General features: G+C 39.0%; 1 protein-coding gene across 1 annotated transcript in view; it reads right to left on the reverse strand.

The window, feature by feature from the left end:
* The window catches only part of LOC107188716 (dynein heavy chain 5, axonemal), a 44,360-nt gene that overhangs the window by 4,363 nt on the left and 23,973 nt on the right, over positions 1-16,024 (reverse strand). The window contains 9 exon segments of the mRNA XM_015577057.1: positions 2,259-2,570; positions 4,172-4,398; positions 6,604-6,798; positions 6,801-10,171; positions 10,860-12,220; positions 12,391-12,832; positions 13,495-13,771; positions 15,109-15,247; positions 15,316-15,510. Of these exon segments, the coding sequence (XP_015432543.1) occupies positions 2,259-2,570; positions 4,172-4,398; positions 6,604-6,798; positions 6,801-10,171; positions 10,860-12,220; positions 12,391-12,832; positions 13,495-13,771; positions 15,109-15,247; positions 15,316-15,510 (6,519 nt within the window).

Consider the following 16,024-nt stretch of genomic DNA (forward strand, 5'->3'; position numbering starts at 1 on the left):
GTAGGCAGAATCGGGACTCGTCTGTAAAAAGAACATTTGTCCATTGACGCTGAGACCAGCGTATGTAACGACGAGCATAAGCTAAACGCTGCCATCGATGTCTAGCAGTTAGCAACGGGACTCGTACCGGGCGCCTCGAACGTAAGCCAGCCTCCCTCAATCGACGCCTCACGGTGTTGTTAGAGATCGTGCGTGGCGGGTTTTGCCTGCGGTTCGAAATTTGTTCCGCAATAGTGCGTGCGATAACAAAGGGTTCCCGAAGAGCACGTCGCGTAATTGCTCTGTCGTCTCGAGAACTGGTCGCGCGTCTGCGTCCTTGCCCCGATCTACGGACATACTCCCCAGTCTCTCTAAATCGAGCATAGACACGGCTCACAACTGACTGGTTTACACCAAGAACATTAGCAACCTGTCGTTGGCTGCAACCTTCCTGCAAAAGTGTTACCAGTCGACCAATTTCGTAATCAGAGAGATGACGTCTAGGCATAATAAAGTGCTTAAAGAAAGAGAAAAGATGTGAAAAATTTGCTAAGAAAAAAATTTCGATAGGAATAAATAGAGGAGGAAACTGAAGGATTTAATGGAATTGCTAAAAAGAAGAAAAAAAATCCGTGATGCAATTACTGCAAGACCAGTTCTAATGAGTACCCACCCACACTCGCGGTTCGTCTTATCAAGTTGGGGCTCGCAAGCCTCAACTGTGAGAATCGTCGCGGCGCCGCGGCCACCTACAGACAGTGCGCAGTACTAACGTTACAAGCCAACGTCTCGCTGGCAGATGCCAAGGTACTCATCTCATTACACAGCGAGGAGATGCAATGGAAAGGAAGAAGTTCGGTAAAAAAAACCAAATTAAGTTCAGTAAAAAAAAAGAAGAGTGTATCTATCGCAATAACTAAGAAAGGGTAGGATATGCACACCATCTGCACCCTCTCGTCACTTCGCATTGTTCACTTTTTGTCATTGCGAAGAGATTGTATAAAAATGTGTTTGCTAAATTTCTGACATCTCTACTTTCTTCTAAAATAAAGTGAAACTAAGAAGACACAGACCACAACAGTTCAAACGCTGCGAAATCGTTTTAAAGAGGAAACGTGCCGCAAAAGAGTCATTCACCAATTTTTCAGACTGTATCGCAAGTTTCACTATCGAGGGCACAGGGTAAAAAAAATCTGATCAATGCGGCCTTTGGTACAGGGGTTACGTGTACTTTTAACTTTAAAAAAACGTAGACACCTGGAAGATTCCACAATTTTTGTTAAAATGGCATCGTGTTTTGTGAAAAATGGTAATTATGCAATATTTTACGTTATTTTGAAATGGACTGTAGACGACGAAAAAAAATTTCAACAAATTGGCAACTAAAGGTCTTTAAAGAGAAATCTCTCAGCTTTCCAAATCACTTCTGGAATTTTCTATACGATCATGCGTTCGCAAGTTACAGGCGGTCAAAGTGGAAAGTACCTTTTCTCATATGATGACGAATAACTCGGCCAATAAAAACTGTACAACAAAATTAAAAAAACGAAATTAAAGAGAAATGTTTGCTTTTTAAAAGTTTTCCATTGGAATTACCAGAAAAAATTTCATTTGGCCCATGCATCCTCTCAAACTTGACCAACATTTTTTAACATTCGTTTACTGCGCTTCATCTTTTAAAAAAAAGGAACAAACTACATAAAAATAATTTTTGAATTCCCGATTCAAAAACTAGAAACTTCGGGCTACAAAACGTTCTGTCACAATATTTTTTATAGCTATTTTTCGCGAAGATATAGGCATCTGAAAATGACCAATATTTTCGGCAAATTTTAGTGATGCTTTAATTTTGGCGCCCAGTGTATTTATCGTTCGAGTTGTGTATCCTTCTTGTCTTGTCGCATCTTGTCGGTTCGTCTGTTGACGTCCCAGTTCGTGTGCCGAAGCACACTGAAATAAATGAGGTAACAGTATCGCAAATTGTTCGTCCATTTCTCTCCTCAATTTCGGACCGCGCGCGTAAAGGTTTCCTCTGTTCACCACGATATCCGTGAATCTATTCCCGCAAACTGAAATATTTTCTTTTCTTATTGTAATCGCTATGTTTATTACAGCCACTATTTTTACACATATATCTTCGTATTCATAAAAAATATAACATTTATTCTTCATGGTTAATTTTATATATCGTTATTTATAGAAATAATAAGTAATAAAATGTGAATACGGTAGAAATCGGGTCGAAATGATATTTTGTTTCTAATGAGAGACTTTCATACCTCTCCAAGCATGTAGCAAACGGTCGGCCATGACACCCCTCTTTTTGGATCCATATCGTCCAAATGATTCTGTATAAATTGAACGGAGGCTGCAAAGTCAGCCTGATTAAATTCATACGGTATATTCCAGCCAAGAGGCCCAAATTTCCTGCGTTCTTGCACGACTGTATGTAAAAATGCTACAGCGTACAGCAAAGGCGGCCATTGTGATTGCGTACTGTAATCCAATGTGTCTTGTGTCACACCTTGATACGTTCTCTTTAAACTGGCTCTGATACCTTGAGGTGGTTCGTTTGTAAATTTAATTGCCATCTGAGAGAAATGTGATTATTAGTCGTGGATATAATTTAGTTTCATTTGTGATTGTTAGACTGTGGATGTTTATGCATTTATATACCCAGTCAGCCAGACCTGCTCTAAACATATATTACTAGTTTCTGCTGTAGATTTTATGTGCAGATTTTCTGCAAATGTGGTATAGGCTCTGCTACAGCGGTACTGACAGTAAACTAGCAGCAGCAATATAACAGGCCTGGTGTCATGATGTGACGTCAGAAATTAAAGAGAGTTGCTAATATTTTGACGGCAGCTTCACCTCACAAATGCAGTAAAACTGCACAACTTACTTTATTACAGATTAAATCGATTACACTTCATCTAAATGCAGCTACAATCGATATTTAAGTACTTAAATGATTATTTAACATTGAATCACAAAATTAAATGTATATGTTAACAAATATTAATAATATGTATACATATATAATATATGTATATATATATTATTAATGGCTTTTAGTAATTTATTTTCCATCACAATTGGCTTAACTCAGACCATGAATGACCTTTCCAATAGGTCATTGTATTCGTCTTGAAATACTCTATCAGAATGTAAGTAAAAAAATATATCGTTCCATTTAAAAAAACAGAGATAACCTTCAGATCTCCTTGACGTCTCCATCTATCAAAAAACTAGTAACATCGAATGATCAGCCCCTCGATACCAAATAATTTTTGCCTGATGCATTTTTTTCTATCACCAATAGCAGCCAAGTGATTCAGGTGGTCGGTTTTTCACTTTCTTCAAAAAATTAACGAAAAATATTCATTCTCTATTTTGAATATTTAACCCCATGTTTTTCTGTTCACAGCCTTCGAACCAGCCAGTAATCATTACTACAATTTCATATATGCATATATTCAAATATGTGTGGGAACGGATGAAAATGAAAAAAGAGCAGGTGACTGGGATGATGTCTCAAGAATGTCAGATGATAACATTTGGGAAATTGTTGTATAAATAATATACATAGCCTACATATGTATTATTTCGTAAAAATTGTAAATATCATTGAAATCATATTGTAAATAAATATTTTCGAGAAATGTAAAAAACATTGAATTGCCAAAACCCGCTAGGTTATACTGTAAGACTGCTCTATTTATAACGTTAATCTGTAGCAATCTGTAGTGACATTATGCACACGGCCTGCTGGGTTAATGTTATTAGCTTATATTGCAGACTGCTCTGTTCACGGCAGTAAATCTGCTGTTACGTTCTACAGCAGAGTTACTGTGTTTATGCTGTGAATCTGACGGCATATACATTCAGAATGCAGCGACAGATGTAATATGATTCTGAGGTTCTGCCTGACCGACTATGATACCAGATGCCGTGTATCTGACGTCAGTTTGCATAGGGTAGCGTTCCCTGACTTGCAAATCGTAGAAAACTAATGATTATGATCACATTTAATAGCATTTACACATTATTATTAACATATTATAACGTCTAGTGTAGAAAACAAAGTTCTGTTCAATTTTGTTTTTCTTTTCTATATCAGTACACAAAATGATAAACTTACATAAACATCCGCAATTTGGTGATTGTTTTAATAGATACTGTAAAAAACCTGTAATAAACCAATAGGAAATTGTGCATGCACTTCGGTGGTCATCCAAAGTCTGAACATCTCGTGGACTGTTTCTGTTTCAACGAGAGCGTCCATGACTTCCGTGCAGAACGGAAGCGACAAGTGAATATTCTGCAGTAGCACCCAACCACCAGTGGTCATCGCGTCTGAGATCAACCTACGAGCGTGAAACTCTTGACCTTGGCCCATGGATACCGACCTCAGTTCTGTAATACAATGTAACACGTGAAAAAATTAGTGATGTCACAGCCAACTCTAGTACTAGCCGTGCTGAACAACGTGGCAACACTGCTCATGTGAGAATTGGGAGTCCTATTTTCAATAGCAGAGTCTTGTACATACTGAGTATTATAATTAACGTTATTTTTTATATAAAAACATACTAATATACAGTATTTTTTATTAATTATGTATAAGCAATACATAAATATCATAACTAAACTAAACTACTACTAACTAACATACTAATATTTATAAATGTGGTATATACAAGGTGTCCCAAATATGTCTGTCAAAATTATTTGGATTTAGTGATTTATAGTTTAATTTATAAGCTTTCTTAGAAATGAAACGTTTTTCGTAAACCGTACGTAATTCGTTAATCTTAGCTAATCTTAGTTCGTTTGTATAAACATCAGGACAAATGAAAGTTTTATCTAAATTTTTTAAATTTAACCAATTATTTCTTATATTTTTTATTACACGAAAACAGTCGAAAGAAATAAAAATGTTTTAATTAGATTGTGAAGGATCAGGAAAACCTATACCATTATGAGATAATTTACTAAACATATTTCTATTGATTCTATGATTATCTGCTACAATGCATATTATTTCGAAACCGCATTTTTGAATAAATTCTGTAATTTTTGTATAAACAATCGGTATCACTTCATCCCCGATAATATTAATATTCAGTACTACAATAATTTTAACATTTGAAAGATAGGTGAGAAACCGAAAGGCCGGTAGAGAGAGAGAGAGAGAGAGAGAGAGAGAGAGAGAGAGAGAGAATGGGTAGCCGGGAGGCCGATGGAAGTGAGAGGCCTGGAAGCTAATAAGGTAGGTTGAGTTCAGGGGACTTTCTCATTCAAAATTGAAAAAAAACACTTTTTTAATATTTCTTTATAAAAAAACTATTATATTTAGAAACATAATTACTTTTGGACGCTATTATATGTATATATTATTAAGAACATAAAGAAATTTTTTCTAGCACTTTTAGTTCACCACGACCGCTGTAGAGGGCGTCTTCCAAAAAGCCACGTTTTAATCGGTGAGACACTTTACAGACGTCCTGTAAAAAATTAAGTAAAAATTCAAACGAGATTCTATTCGTGAGACTTAAAACTAGACAATAAACCTCTAAAAGTTCATAAAACTACCCCCCCTTTTTATACAGGGGTGAATTGCCCCCAAAAAAGAGTGATTTTTCGAATTTTTCGGAAAAATATGTATAAAACGATAAAAAATACAAAAAATAAAATATTTTAGAGGTTTATTGTCTAGTTGTAAGTCTCGCGAATAGAATCCCGTTTGAATTTTTACTTAATTTTTTACAGGACGTCTGCAAAGTGTCGCACCGATTAAAACGTGGCTTTTTGGAAGACGCCCTCTACAGCGGTCGTGGTGAACTAAAAGTGCTAGAAAAAATTTCTTTATGTTCTTAATAATATATATAATAGCGTCCAAAAGGAATTATGTTTCTAAATATAATAGTTTTTTTATAAAGAAATATTAAAAAAGTGTCTTTTTTTTCAATTTTGAATGAGAAAGTCCCCTTAAAAGTGGTTAGGTTTTGGCCCTGTGGGGGGCGCGGTTTATAGGAGTTACAACCGCGATGACTCCTCGCGCTGCCCGCAGGGAAACCAGGGCAGAGGGGTTGGTACTGGAGGTATCACCCCCTTTCGCGGTCGGCCCACGAGAAGACAGCGTCAAGAGGTGAACCCCTCGTCGTCGTAGGCAGGAGGTAGGGTGACGGCATCCACAGCCGTTCCCCCACCTCCTGCCTACGACGGGGCAATGCACCCCCCCCCCCAGGGGAGAGCCCACTTTCGAAGATCTACTAGAGGGAGGGCAAGGGCGAGGTTAGTCGCGGTGTGTGTCGAACGATCCCGCGACCAGCCCTCACGCCCGAGGGGTCACCGGGGGTTTTTTTAGCGTGGTGAAAGCCCGCATTGGCAGTTTCTGCCCCCAGCGGAGACGGTGCACCTTTTCAAGGTTTTCCCCTCGTAAAAAAAAGGTGTGGTTAGGTATATCAAAGCCGGTCTCTCGCGCTGTTGCCATTTTTACCTTCAGCACGGCTAGTGGGCTAGTACTAGAGTCGGCTGTGGTAATATGCGTTTTTTTTTCTACTCCAATATCCACAATCACATTTGCCAATTGACTTCTGCGTCTAGTATCGTACTCACGAATAGATTTCTGTTTTGCCAACACTGTTATCTGCGGACTAGGGTCAGATCCAATCGAGAGTATGCATATAAGTGGGGTTCTAATTTCAGATTCCAACCAAGTAGCCTCCAGATCTAAAATCTTTGCCTCCCCGTACTCTTTCCCCAATGACTCGAGTACATACTTCCTTGCCTGAGACACGGTTCTGTTCGGACTATCAGAAGCAACTTTCTGAATACGTCCAGTTTCTTCTGATATCCACAAGGTAATTCTTCTTCCTCGGGTTTCTCTTTCTCGTACCACACCCTCCAGTCCTTCTCGTTGAATTCAATCTTCGTCAGAACATCCGAGAAAATCTCCAGTTTGCTGATCTCCACCAGGTTCAACCAGGTTATATCGAGGATCCATTTGAATGGCTTCGGAGCGACAGCGTTTAAATCTAACGACGCGCCTCCTTTTATGAACGCATTAAACTCAGCATGAGATATCACACTTCTGTGACAGTCGATTTTCATCGCTAACATTAACGTGAACAACGATTTGTGCCTTTCGTACAGGCTTCTCAGAGTGAAAGCCCACACTTCGTAGGTCAGATGACGGAGGATTATATTTATTCGTTCGTTGGTAATCGGACTCTTCGTCGATTTTGTGATGGAATTGTCGAATATAGTCAGAAATTGTCTTAATGAATTCTGGTACATTACGTTCACGTTGCTCATCTCTACAATTAGAAAATAAAGAATGGAACCCCTAGAGGCAACTGCACGAAATTCTTCACGAGCCAGGGTGATCTTCTTCTCCGTTAGCGCAGACACCTTTAACTTCTCGTTCACCGACTCTGCCGTTGTTTTAGTTTCCCTAAGCACGTTTATCAGCGCTTCGTCGTCCACCAGAGAGCCCTCAGATGACGTGAGTCGGTGTAAAAGTGTACTCTCGAGTTCTTTCATAGATCGTTGATTCGTCATGACAGATTCGAAGAGAGCTACTCGTTCGGCTTCCAAGTCTGCCTTTTCCATCAGGATCACTCTACCTAATAACTGATCTTCTAATCCCTGCATAGTAACGGTGAAGTCAATTATCGAAGTCTTTGCTGATATTTCCGGACTGTAAGCTGGATTTGGTAATTTTGTGGTGATGTACAACATAAAACCAGGCATCACGTCGCACTCCTTGTCACCGACGATCACTTTCTCGATGGAACCAGATTTAATGAAATTTTTCTCGAGCACATTATCGAGAACTGGGTCCAGCTCTTCTGCTATATCCTCTATCAGCAACGGCCTACCTAGAGATAGACTGTCTTCGAGATGAGTCCTGAAGTATTTGTGATTCAGAGATGTTATCTGTAATTCGTTCATGCACTCTTTATTCTTGATCCACATTTTTCCCTGATTCTGAGGATCGATCAATAGAGGATACGACGAAGATTTGGTTACAATGAGGGCATTCTGTACAGACAATTCATCGTTTGGCAGACCTTGAAGTGTCCACTCCGACATGGTTGCACTATCGACAAGCATGTTGATAATATTAAGATTCTTGGTGAAGGGAATCGACTTAGTTGCTAATATGTTCATCCAAGAAGACACCAAACTGGCTCTGTACTGCTGATTATACGGCCCACAATACGATAAGAAGCCTGTGGCTAATAAAACATCACCGACTAGTCGTCCTAGTTGAACTTTGAATTCGCTGCTCTGTTCAGTCCAGCGTATCTTCTCGCCTCCCAGTCCATTTATTAGCGCAGTGGCAGCCGTCATTTTTCTGATACATACATTAGCAGCGTCTGTTAATCTCTGTTTTTCTGACACGGCTGAATCGTACTGTTCTTTGACAGCTTGCAGAGCCATTTCTCTTTCTGATAATTCTCTCTCGGCATTCGCTAGGTCCTCCATTGCTACTATAAGTCTAGCTTCCTGTAAAGCTAAGTTAGCTTTTAACGGGAGAACCTCTTTGTTGACGGAGTGAAAGAACGCCATAGCCTTAGTCCAGGACAATAAGCCGGCTACGTCACCGCAAACTCGTCTAGCTGTTTCCATGTTATAATCCTCCATCTTGAAATAAGGTTGTAACAACTCCACCATCTCATTGTTAATTATGTCTTTCGGGTAATTCTGCAACTGGAGGAGGAACGTCGTACTGGCCATTAATTTTAAGGATTCAGCCCAAGACGGTTTTGGACAGGGGGCAGTGCTGTCAGGAACGACTGAACCAATCTTACGTTGAAACAGTATCAACACACAATCCATGATTCTCATGATTAAATGGGGAGGTCTACCTAGTTTTCTGACTGTAGCTATGTGAGCAGGTTTAATCGTATTCAGCGCAGCCTCTGCTTCTTCTAACGCTGGCTTAGCAGCCTCCAGCTTCTGTTCAGCGAGAGCTTTCTCTTCGGCTATGCAGGCGACCAATTGCTCAGCTTTCTCTTTCACTTTTTGTACTTGATTCTTAAATGCCTCCGCTTGCATTGCTCTTTCGGTCACCTCCAAGAGAACTGTTTCTGCCTTTTCGGAAGCTTGAACAAGATCCTGTTCCATCACAGCAAGGTCTCTCTTCAAAATTTCGACCGATATCGAAGCTTCTTCCAGTTTGGCTAAGCCAGTGTCCATTCTCTTGGCTCCCTCTCCGAGTTCGTGTTGCTTGCTATGATAAATATTCTTGTAGCCACCGATGAAGTTCAAGTATGATTTTGGAGTGACGTGGGTAGCTCTGCGGAACCTTTGGAAATACTCTGCAGAATTCACGGAAACAAAGTCTTGTATAGAACCCAGCGCGTTGACCAGTTCAGCTTTAACCTCGTTGGTGCAAGCGATGTCGAAGTCATGTAAAAAGTGTTTTGCGACTAATATCAGTGCGTCTTTGGGCCATGGCTGGAACCAGTCGATCGTGCATCCTGATATCAGGGCTGGGAAACGTTGGGCACGTATTTTGAATTTCTCCCCAACAGGAGAGAAGCAGAATACTACGTGGAGGTTCTGGCATGTTCTGTGAAGGAAGAAGTCCATTACAAGCTCGTTATTGATCGACCGTTTCGGGTTCTCGCGTTTCAGAATAGGCATCAATTCTGAAATTATTTCTTGCTGTTCGTCGCGCGTGAATAAGTTACTAATGACACCGGAGCTGAGAATATTGTTCAAATACTCCAAAAAACCTTCTTCCTTGATATCCAGATCGGTGAATATGAACGTTGTTCCTTTACCCTGAGCTCCGCATGTTCGATAAAGGTATCTGAGATCTTCTAGGAAATTTGCCACGTTGTATGATCTTGTTAAAGTTATTTGGTAAGTTTTATATCCGGCGATAAAAGAGGATAACTTCGTGAGACTTTGTTTGCCCGATCCTCCAACCCCTACGAGCATCACGTTTCCCTTGGGGTGCCTGATGACCCGTGATATTTTGACTATATGTAGCATGGCGTCCGGAAAGAAGACCAAGTCCATGCCAGACCCTCTTTGCATTTCGTTAAACTGCGACAGAAACATTTCCAATCTGTCTCTGAGAACTTGGTCATCGTAAACTGGTTCGTATACTTTTGGCAATTCCACGTCGGCATCTTCGCCTTCTTCGCCAGTAGGTTCTGGAGCATCCCTGAAAATTGTGGTACCGTAATTGTGGCATGATCGCTAGAATATAAAGTCTAAGAATTCTTTTAAGTCTTCGTTTCAGTAAAAATTTCTACAACCTTGTATTTTTATATTTGAAGTAACATAGAATTATGTAATAGTTTTCCTTTTGACAATATGAAACATTTGTACTAAGCTAATTGATGCTAAAATAACGACTGTTTGAAATATGAAAACGACGAACATGGACTTGTAGAGCTCTAGGAACACAAATTTTGTTCTTTGAGAGTTTGCAGAAATTCGAATTTCAAATTTTTTAAACCTAAAATCGTGATCACAGAATTTTAGGGAACGTATAATTAAGGACTCTTAAGGCTCCGATGATTTGTAGAGACTTCAGAGGACTTTAAGGCTTCTGGGGTTTTTAGTCTCTCCAAAGGATCATCGAAACATTGAAAACTGCGAATAGTAATGACTTGAAACAGTTCACAGACCCCAAAAGTCCCAAAAAAGTACTTAAAGGATGGTTATGGGTATGGGTGGTACATTATTAGTATCCAGCTTTGAGAGTTTAAGGAGATAAATCCATAGTACTTAAACTTATTGTATTCCAGGGTATACGTTACAATTTATGACGAGTTTCACCAGTTTGTGTGCTGAATTATACATATCCTAAGGAGTTAAACTTAAACTATTGCTTATCTAATGCTTACCTCATAAAATCTACAAACACAGGACTCTGATCCATCATGTTCACATATTTTTCTCCTAGCCTTTCGTTTGTGATTCTGACTATTTCTTCCTCGAACCACTTTTTGTCAGCCTGTATCGTGAACCTATCACTGAAAACCCGACTACATTCGTGTTTCCACAGCAACATCAGTACACTGTCTTTGTCAACGACAGTTGACAACGTGCCAACCATGCCTTGCCATATTCTTGATAGGTCTCGAAGACTGAACACATAATGAAACTTCGCCGGTGTTGGCAATAGATTGGCCCTGGTTCGTTCCCAAAGTATTCTGGTCAAAGGCACCATCTTCTTCACAAGATTTCTAACTTCCGACGAAAATCCTCTCTTCATGTTGTAGTGCCCTTCCCCAAGCACACTGAAGATTCGATCGATCGACGCTTCGTTAGGCAACGTGCAATTGAAGATGCAAAACTGTCTCTTCAGTCTCGATGGAATGTCGTTTCTTCCTCCGCCAGGTTGGCACATTGCAGCGAAAAACGTGACGTCGATTATACTAGTAAAGTCTCCAGGTTTCTCGAGCGAGTAAAATCCCTTCATGTCCATTGTCTGACGTACGATTTCGTTGGTCACTTGGTCGCCCCATTCGTTTATCTGCGGCAAGTTAACATCATCGATGAAGATCATCATTTTCCTGCCTCCTGATGGTCCAAACGTGTTTCCTAAACGTTTCTCTACATAACTCTCAATAGTCTTTTGAAACTGATATGGGCTTGTAGCTGAACTAAAATTAAAAGAACGACTTAACGTCGTTTCCGGATTAGCTTTTTTCATGTAAGACTTCATCATGACTGTCTTAGCCGAGCCTTGCTCGCCTATCAGTAGAACAGCCTTATCTTGCCGACCAATTAAATCAATTAAATACTGTATTCTGACATTATCAGGAATAGGCACCAACACGTTGCTGTAGTCTGGTGCAGAATAATCCGGGTAAACGTAGTTGGTGACCAAGCTGGTCCACGTGTCCCATTTGCCCTTTTCGGTTACATAGAAGTCGAATATCTTCGCGTCAGGGTAATTTTCAGATGTCGGTAAATCTAAGCTGCCAAAGTTTTCACGTAGATACGAGTCGTATTTCCTTCTGTCAGGTGTTTCTAGGAGAGCACCTATACTCCATACCAAAGTAAAAACATACAGACGCTTCAAGTGATCCGCCGTCATCGGTTGACGTTTCTCTTCTTCCGTTTCTTCGTCTTCCTCCTCCTTTTCATCGACACTTTCAGCTGGAACTAAACCCTCCAGAAGGCACAACATCTGTCGTATTATATTGCTTTGAAGGACGTCGATGGTTAATGTCAGAATTTGAGTACTCCATGTATAAATCTGTAAATTTCATTAAACATTGGAATGTTAGGTTGATACATATTAAATGCTGTTTTCATAACTATCGGTTTGAGGGATTAATGATTTTTAGGTGGACGAAATAAAGCGCGTTAAAAAAACAGTTATTATACAACAACCGAATAATTATACTTGTCTTAATCAAGATGCACCTGCGCAAATGAATTTGTAAAGCATTCTTCAAATATTTCTTGTTCCGAAGGTGTCCTTGTCTTCAACCAGGCGGTCACTACCGGATTCCAGTCCAAACCAGAGGAGCTCATGTACACCATGCCGTTACGGGACACCGTAGCTGGACTCGCGTTGTCAATGTTATGTGGTTCGAAGATGATTTTACAAGCGGGAGCCATCGACAAACGATCACCGTTCGCTAGAGTCAGCGTTTTATTGTCGTCCAATACGGAATTCAAGTTCTCGATCCAAATACTGTCAACTGGTCCGTCCAAGACCATCCATACATGCTCCCCCTCTTTTAATTTCAACGTTTTACGCCACAGCGCTGAAAATATTCCGTCGGTCCAGTCATTCGTTGCTACGTCCAGACGACCAAACATTTGAGCAGCTGTTATGCTTTTCGGGTTCATCCTCATTTCTCTGTAAGGTTAGTTTAATTTACTTATTAATAAATAAAGTAAAATTAAGCTACTGTATTTATGATGGTCTTATGGAAATTGTATGCATAATCGTATAATATACTAGTTTGAAAACTATTTTCAAACCTTGTTTAGTGAAATATTTAAGAAGCTGTCAGCTTTTTAGCAATGAAAGCTGAAAATATTGATGACAACTCAATCAGACTAGCTACTGTTGAATCATGTCGAAGTTGAACGAGTCAGATGCAACTTCATGTCTCTAATCACTCTACTTTGTAATTAGTACCTTAATAACTCCATTATTTTTTAGGTTATTAAAAATTATTGACAAAATCGATTCCTTTGCTTAATAGAAGTATTTCTTATAAGGAACAAATTAGGTAGGCACGTTTTAAATAGTAAATCAAGCAGCATTGCTCAAAAGAATTAGAGGATTGCTAAGGTGAAAGCGAAAGAAACGAAACAAGTGCTGTATCTTTAGTAAATTGATGATTTTTCCGTTTAATAGTAACATCATTAGCACCTAGTTATATTTGTAGAAAAATTTCCCGGAGATTATATATCATATTGACGTACAGAGCGACTGCAATACGTGATCTTCTAATTCTTCTGAGCAGTGTACATTCGAAAACTCTAAGAGTTAACATGTTTGAATTGAATTACCTGTGAAAATCGCCACACTGCGTTAAAGCTTTCATCAGAATCTGTATACACGTTGTTTTCCCAGCGCCAGTTGGGCCGAGTGTCATAATTCCGTGTCTAACTCTCTGAGTTTCGTACAGTTGTATTAATTTCAGTACCCAAGGCGGATGATAGATTAATCCAGCTTCTTCGACTTGTTGGTTGATAGCAGCTTCCAATTCTGGGTACGATGTCTTCTCTAGAGCTTGATTAGGAAATAGATCCGCTACTAAGGAGATGAACAATGGTTCGTCCTCATCTGAAATTGATCCGGTGAGGAACTATTGCATGCAACTGACATTACTCGTCCAAGGCTATTACCACCATAATGGATTAAAATTTTACATAATTAAGGAAAAAGTAAGTAAAGTAAGGGATATAATAATTAAAAAAAACCTATGTACTTTGCATCTTCTTTTAGCATAATGGTAGATGTAACTGGCCGTTGAATGCTACTTCTTCTATTGTGATCCAAGATTCCATGTGATTTAACAAAAAGTGACTAGATTAGATGATACAGACATAAACATTTTTTCGATTTAAATCAGATAAATGAATTTGTCTTTTAGTAATGCATGGTATAAAAAAATGCAACACATTTCATATTAAAACTGTACATTTGGGGATATAGAATTCACAAACATATCGAATGACACCGTATTCACCTTGTATAAACCCATTGCGTGATTCACATAATGTGGATATAAAGGAGCAGTGGATACGGTTTTACGATCGTTTCATTGGCTGGCAATTTGCTTGTGTTTCTTCAACGAAAACAAAAAGATGATCTAACGAGTGAATAAAAGGGAATGGACGCGAGCATGGAAACTTATGTCAATTTCCACACTCGGGATTAAACGTGGGAATACTATACTTTTCAAATAGAATATACAATATTCTCTCCTTAGAATCACACTTTAACTATTTCCCTGTAATGAGTCTCCCTACAATGCTCATTACCACCTCTCTTTATCTCTGGCAAGGAGGGGTTATCATAAAACAGTAAGTAAGTCATATTCCACTGCTCTGTATAAATGAGTTGCAGGAATTAGATAGCTCGATTATAAGATAGGAATAATGTACACTGCTCGAAACATTTAGAAGATCGTGTATTGCAGTGGCTGTAATCACAATATGCCGTATAATCTCCGAAAATTTTGTTTATACAAATGTAACTATACCCTATCCAACGTTTCGGGTCAGTAACTATAAACAAAGAACGGTGATGTCCATTTAGGTGGGACAAGGACCGAGACAGTTGCCAGCCATTAGCTGGGCTTAGGACGCGGATGTTTTGATTGTTTTTATTCACTCGTCTCGCTGGACGAGCCATAGATTATAGATGTTTGTAGTGTTAGTATTGTGTAGAGAAGAAATCAATTTATCAAATCTATAACACTTGTTTTGTTTCTTTCGCTTGGTAGGTGCAATATGACCATCCACATTAGTGATCCTCCAATTGTTTTGAGCAGTGTATTTTATTTGTAGACTTTTATGAGGGGACCCTCCATTGGTTGAAGATGATTTTTCAATGGCCATGGATGTAATTGTTAATTGATGGGTGCAATTATTCACTGATTATAGTAACAGCATTACCTATGAGTTTCGACAGATTCATGTCCCTCAACACCCGCATCACAATCGTGCTTTCAGAGTCTTTTGAATTCACTCTCTTTGATGCCCCCAGAGTTCTCAGCACTGATAGTATGTTTCTTAGACCGAAATCGTAATGGACCTTTACATGTAAATGATATATTAAATGTTATAGAAATAATATGTACATTTGTTTTTCAGGGCAATCACCTGTTTGGTAAGTTGTTCCTCGCATAGTTTGTACAACGTGTAAAACTTTCGGGCTAGCGTGATATTTTCCAGGAAACCGCAGCTCGCTAATTTCACTCGAATGATGATCTGTCTGTCGGGCACCATCATGGCGACGGTACGGAATTGAATTTTCAGATTTTCTGGAAGCTCCTTCCTGCCAGCGTATCCAGGATTCTACAACACATACTTCTCAATACTAGCCTAAATGTCTTTCATATTCTTTTCTTAAGATGATCCTTATCTATCTAACAGTCTTCAGTTTTTACACATCTTACGTACAATCGAAGAAAAAAGTATTCTTAGCTTAGTGACGTTTATTACAAATTGACAATACCATTTTGATGGTAATATTAGGTTAAAAATGGTTTACTTCCAAATATACTGGAACAAGTTGAGCAAGCCTGATGGAGATAATTTTTAACCTGTTGTTATATTAAAAACAGTATTGCCAATTGATGGTAAAAGTCATTGGTAGTTGGATAGTTTTCTCTGCCATTGTATTTGTATATTGTTTCGAACGAAAAATCTTCTTTCCAGAAATATTCACTTCTCTTAATCTTTCGCATTAAAGTATTGTATTATAGAAGAACTCTCACATGAAGAATTTATGAGTGTTATTACCTAGCAACACAGTAATACACATTCGAAATTTCATTTTAATTTCAGTCTAATGTTAGCTAATCCATAC

Source organism: Dufourea novaeangliae, unplaced genomic scaffold (genome assembly GCF_001272555.1).
Source record: "Dufourea novaeangliae isolate 0120121106 unplaced genomic scaffold, ASM127255v1 scaffold108, whole genome shotgun sequence".
NCBI lineage: Eukaryota > Metazoa > Arthropoda > Insecta > Hymenoptera > Halictidae > Dufourea > Dufourea novaeangliae.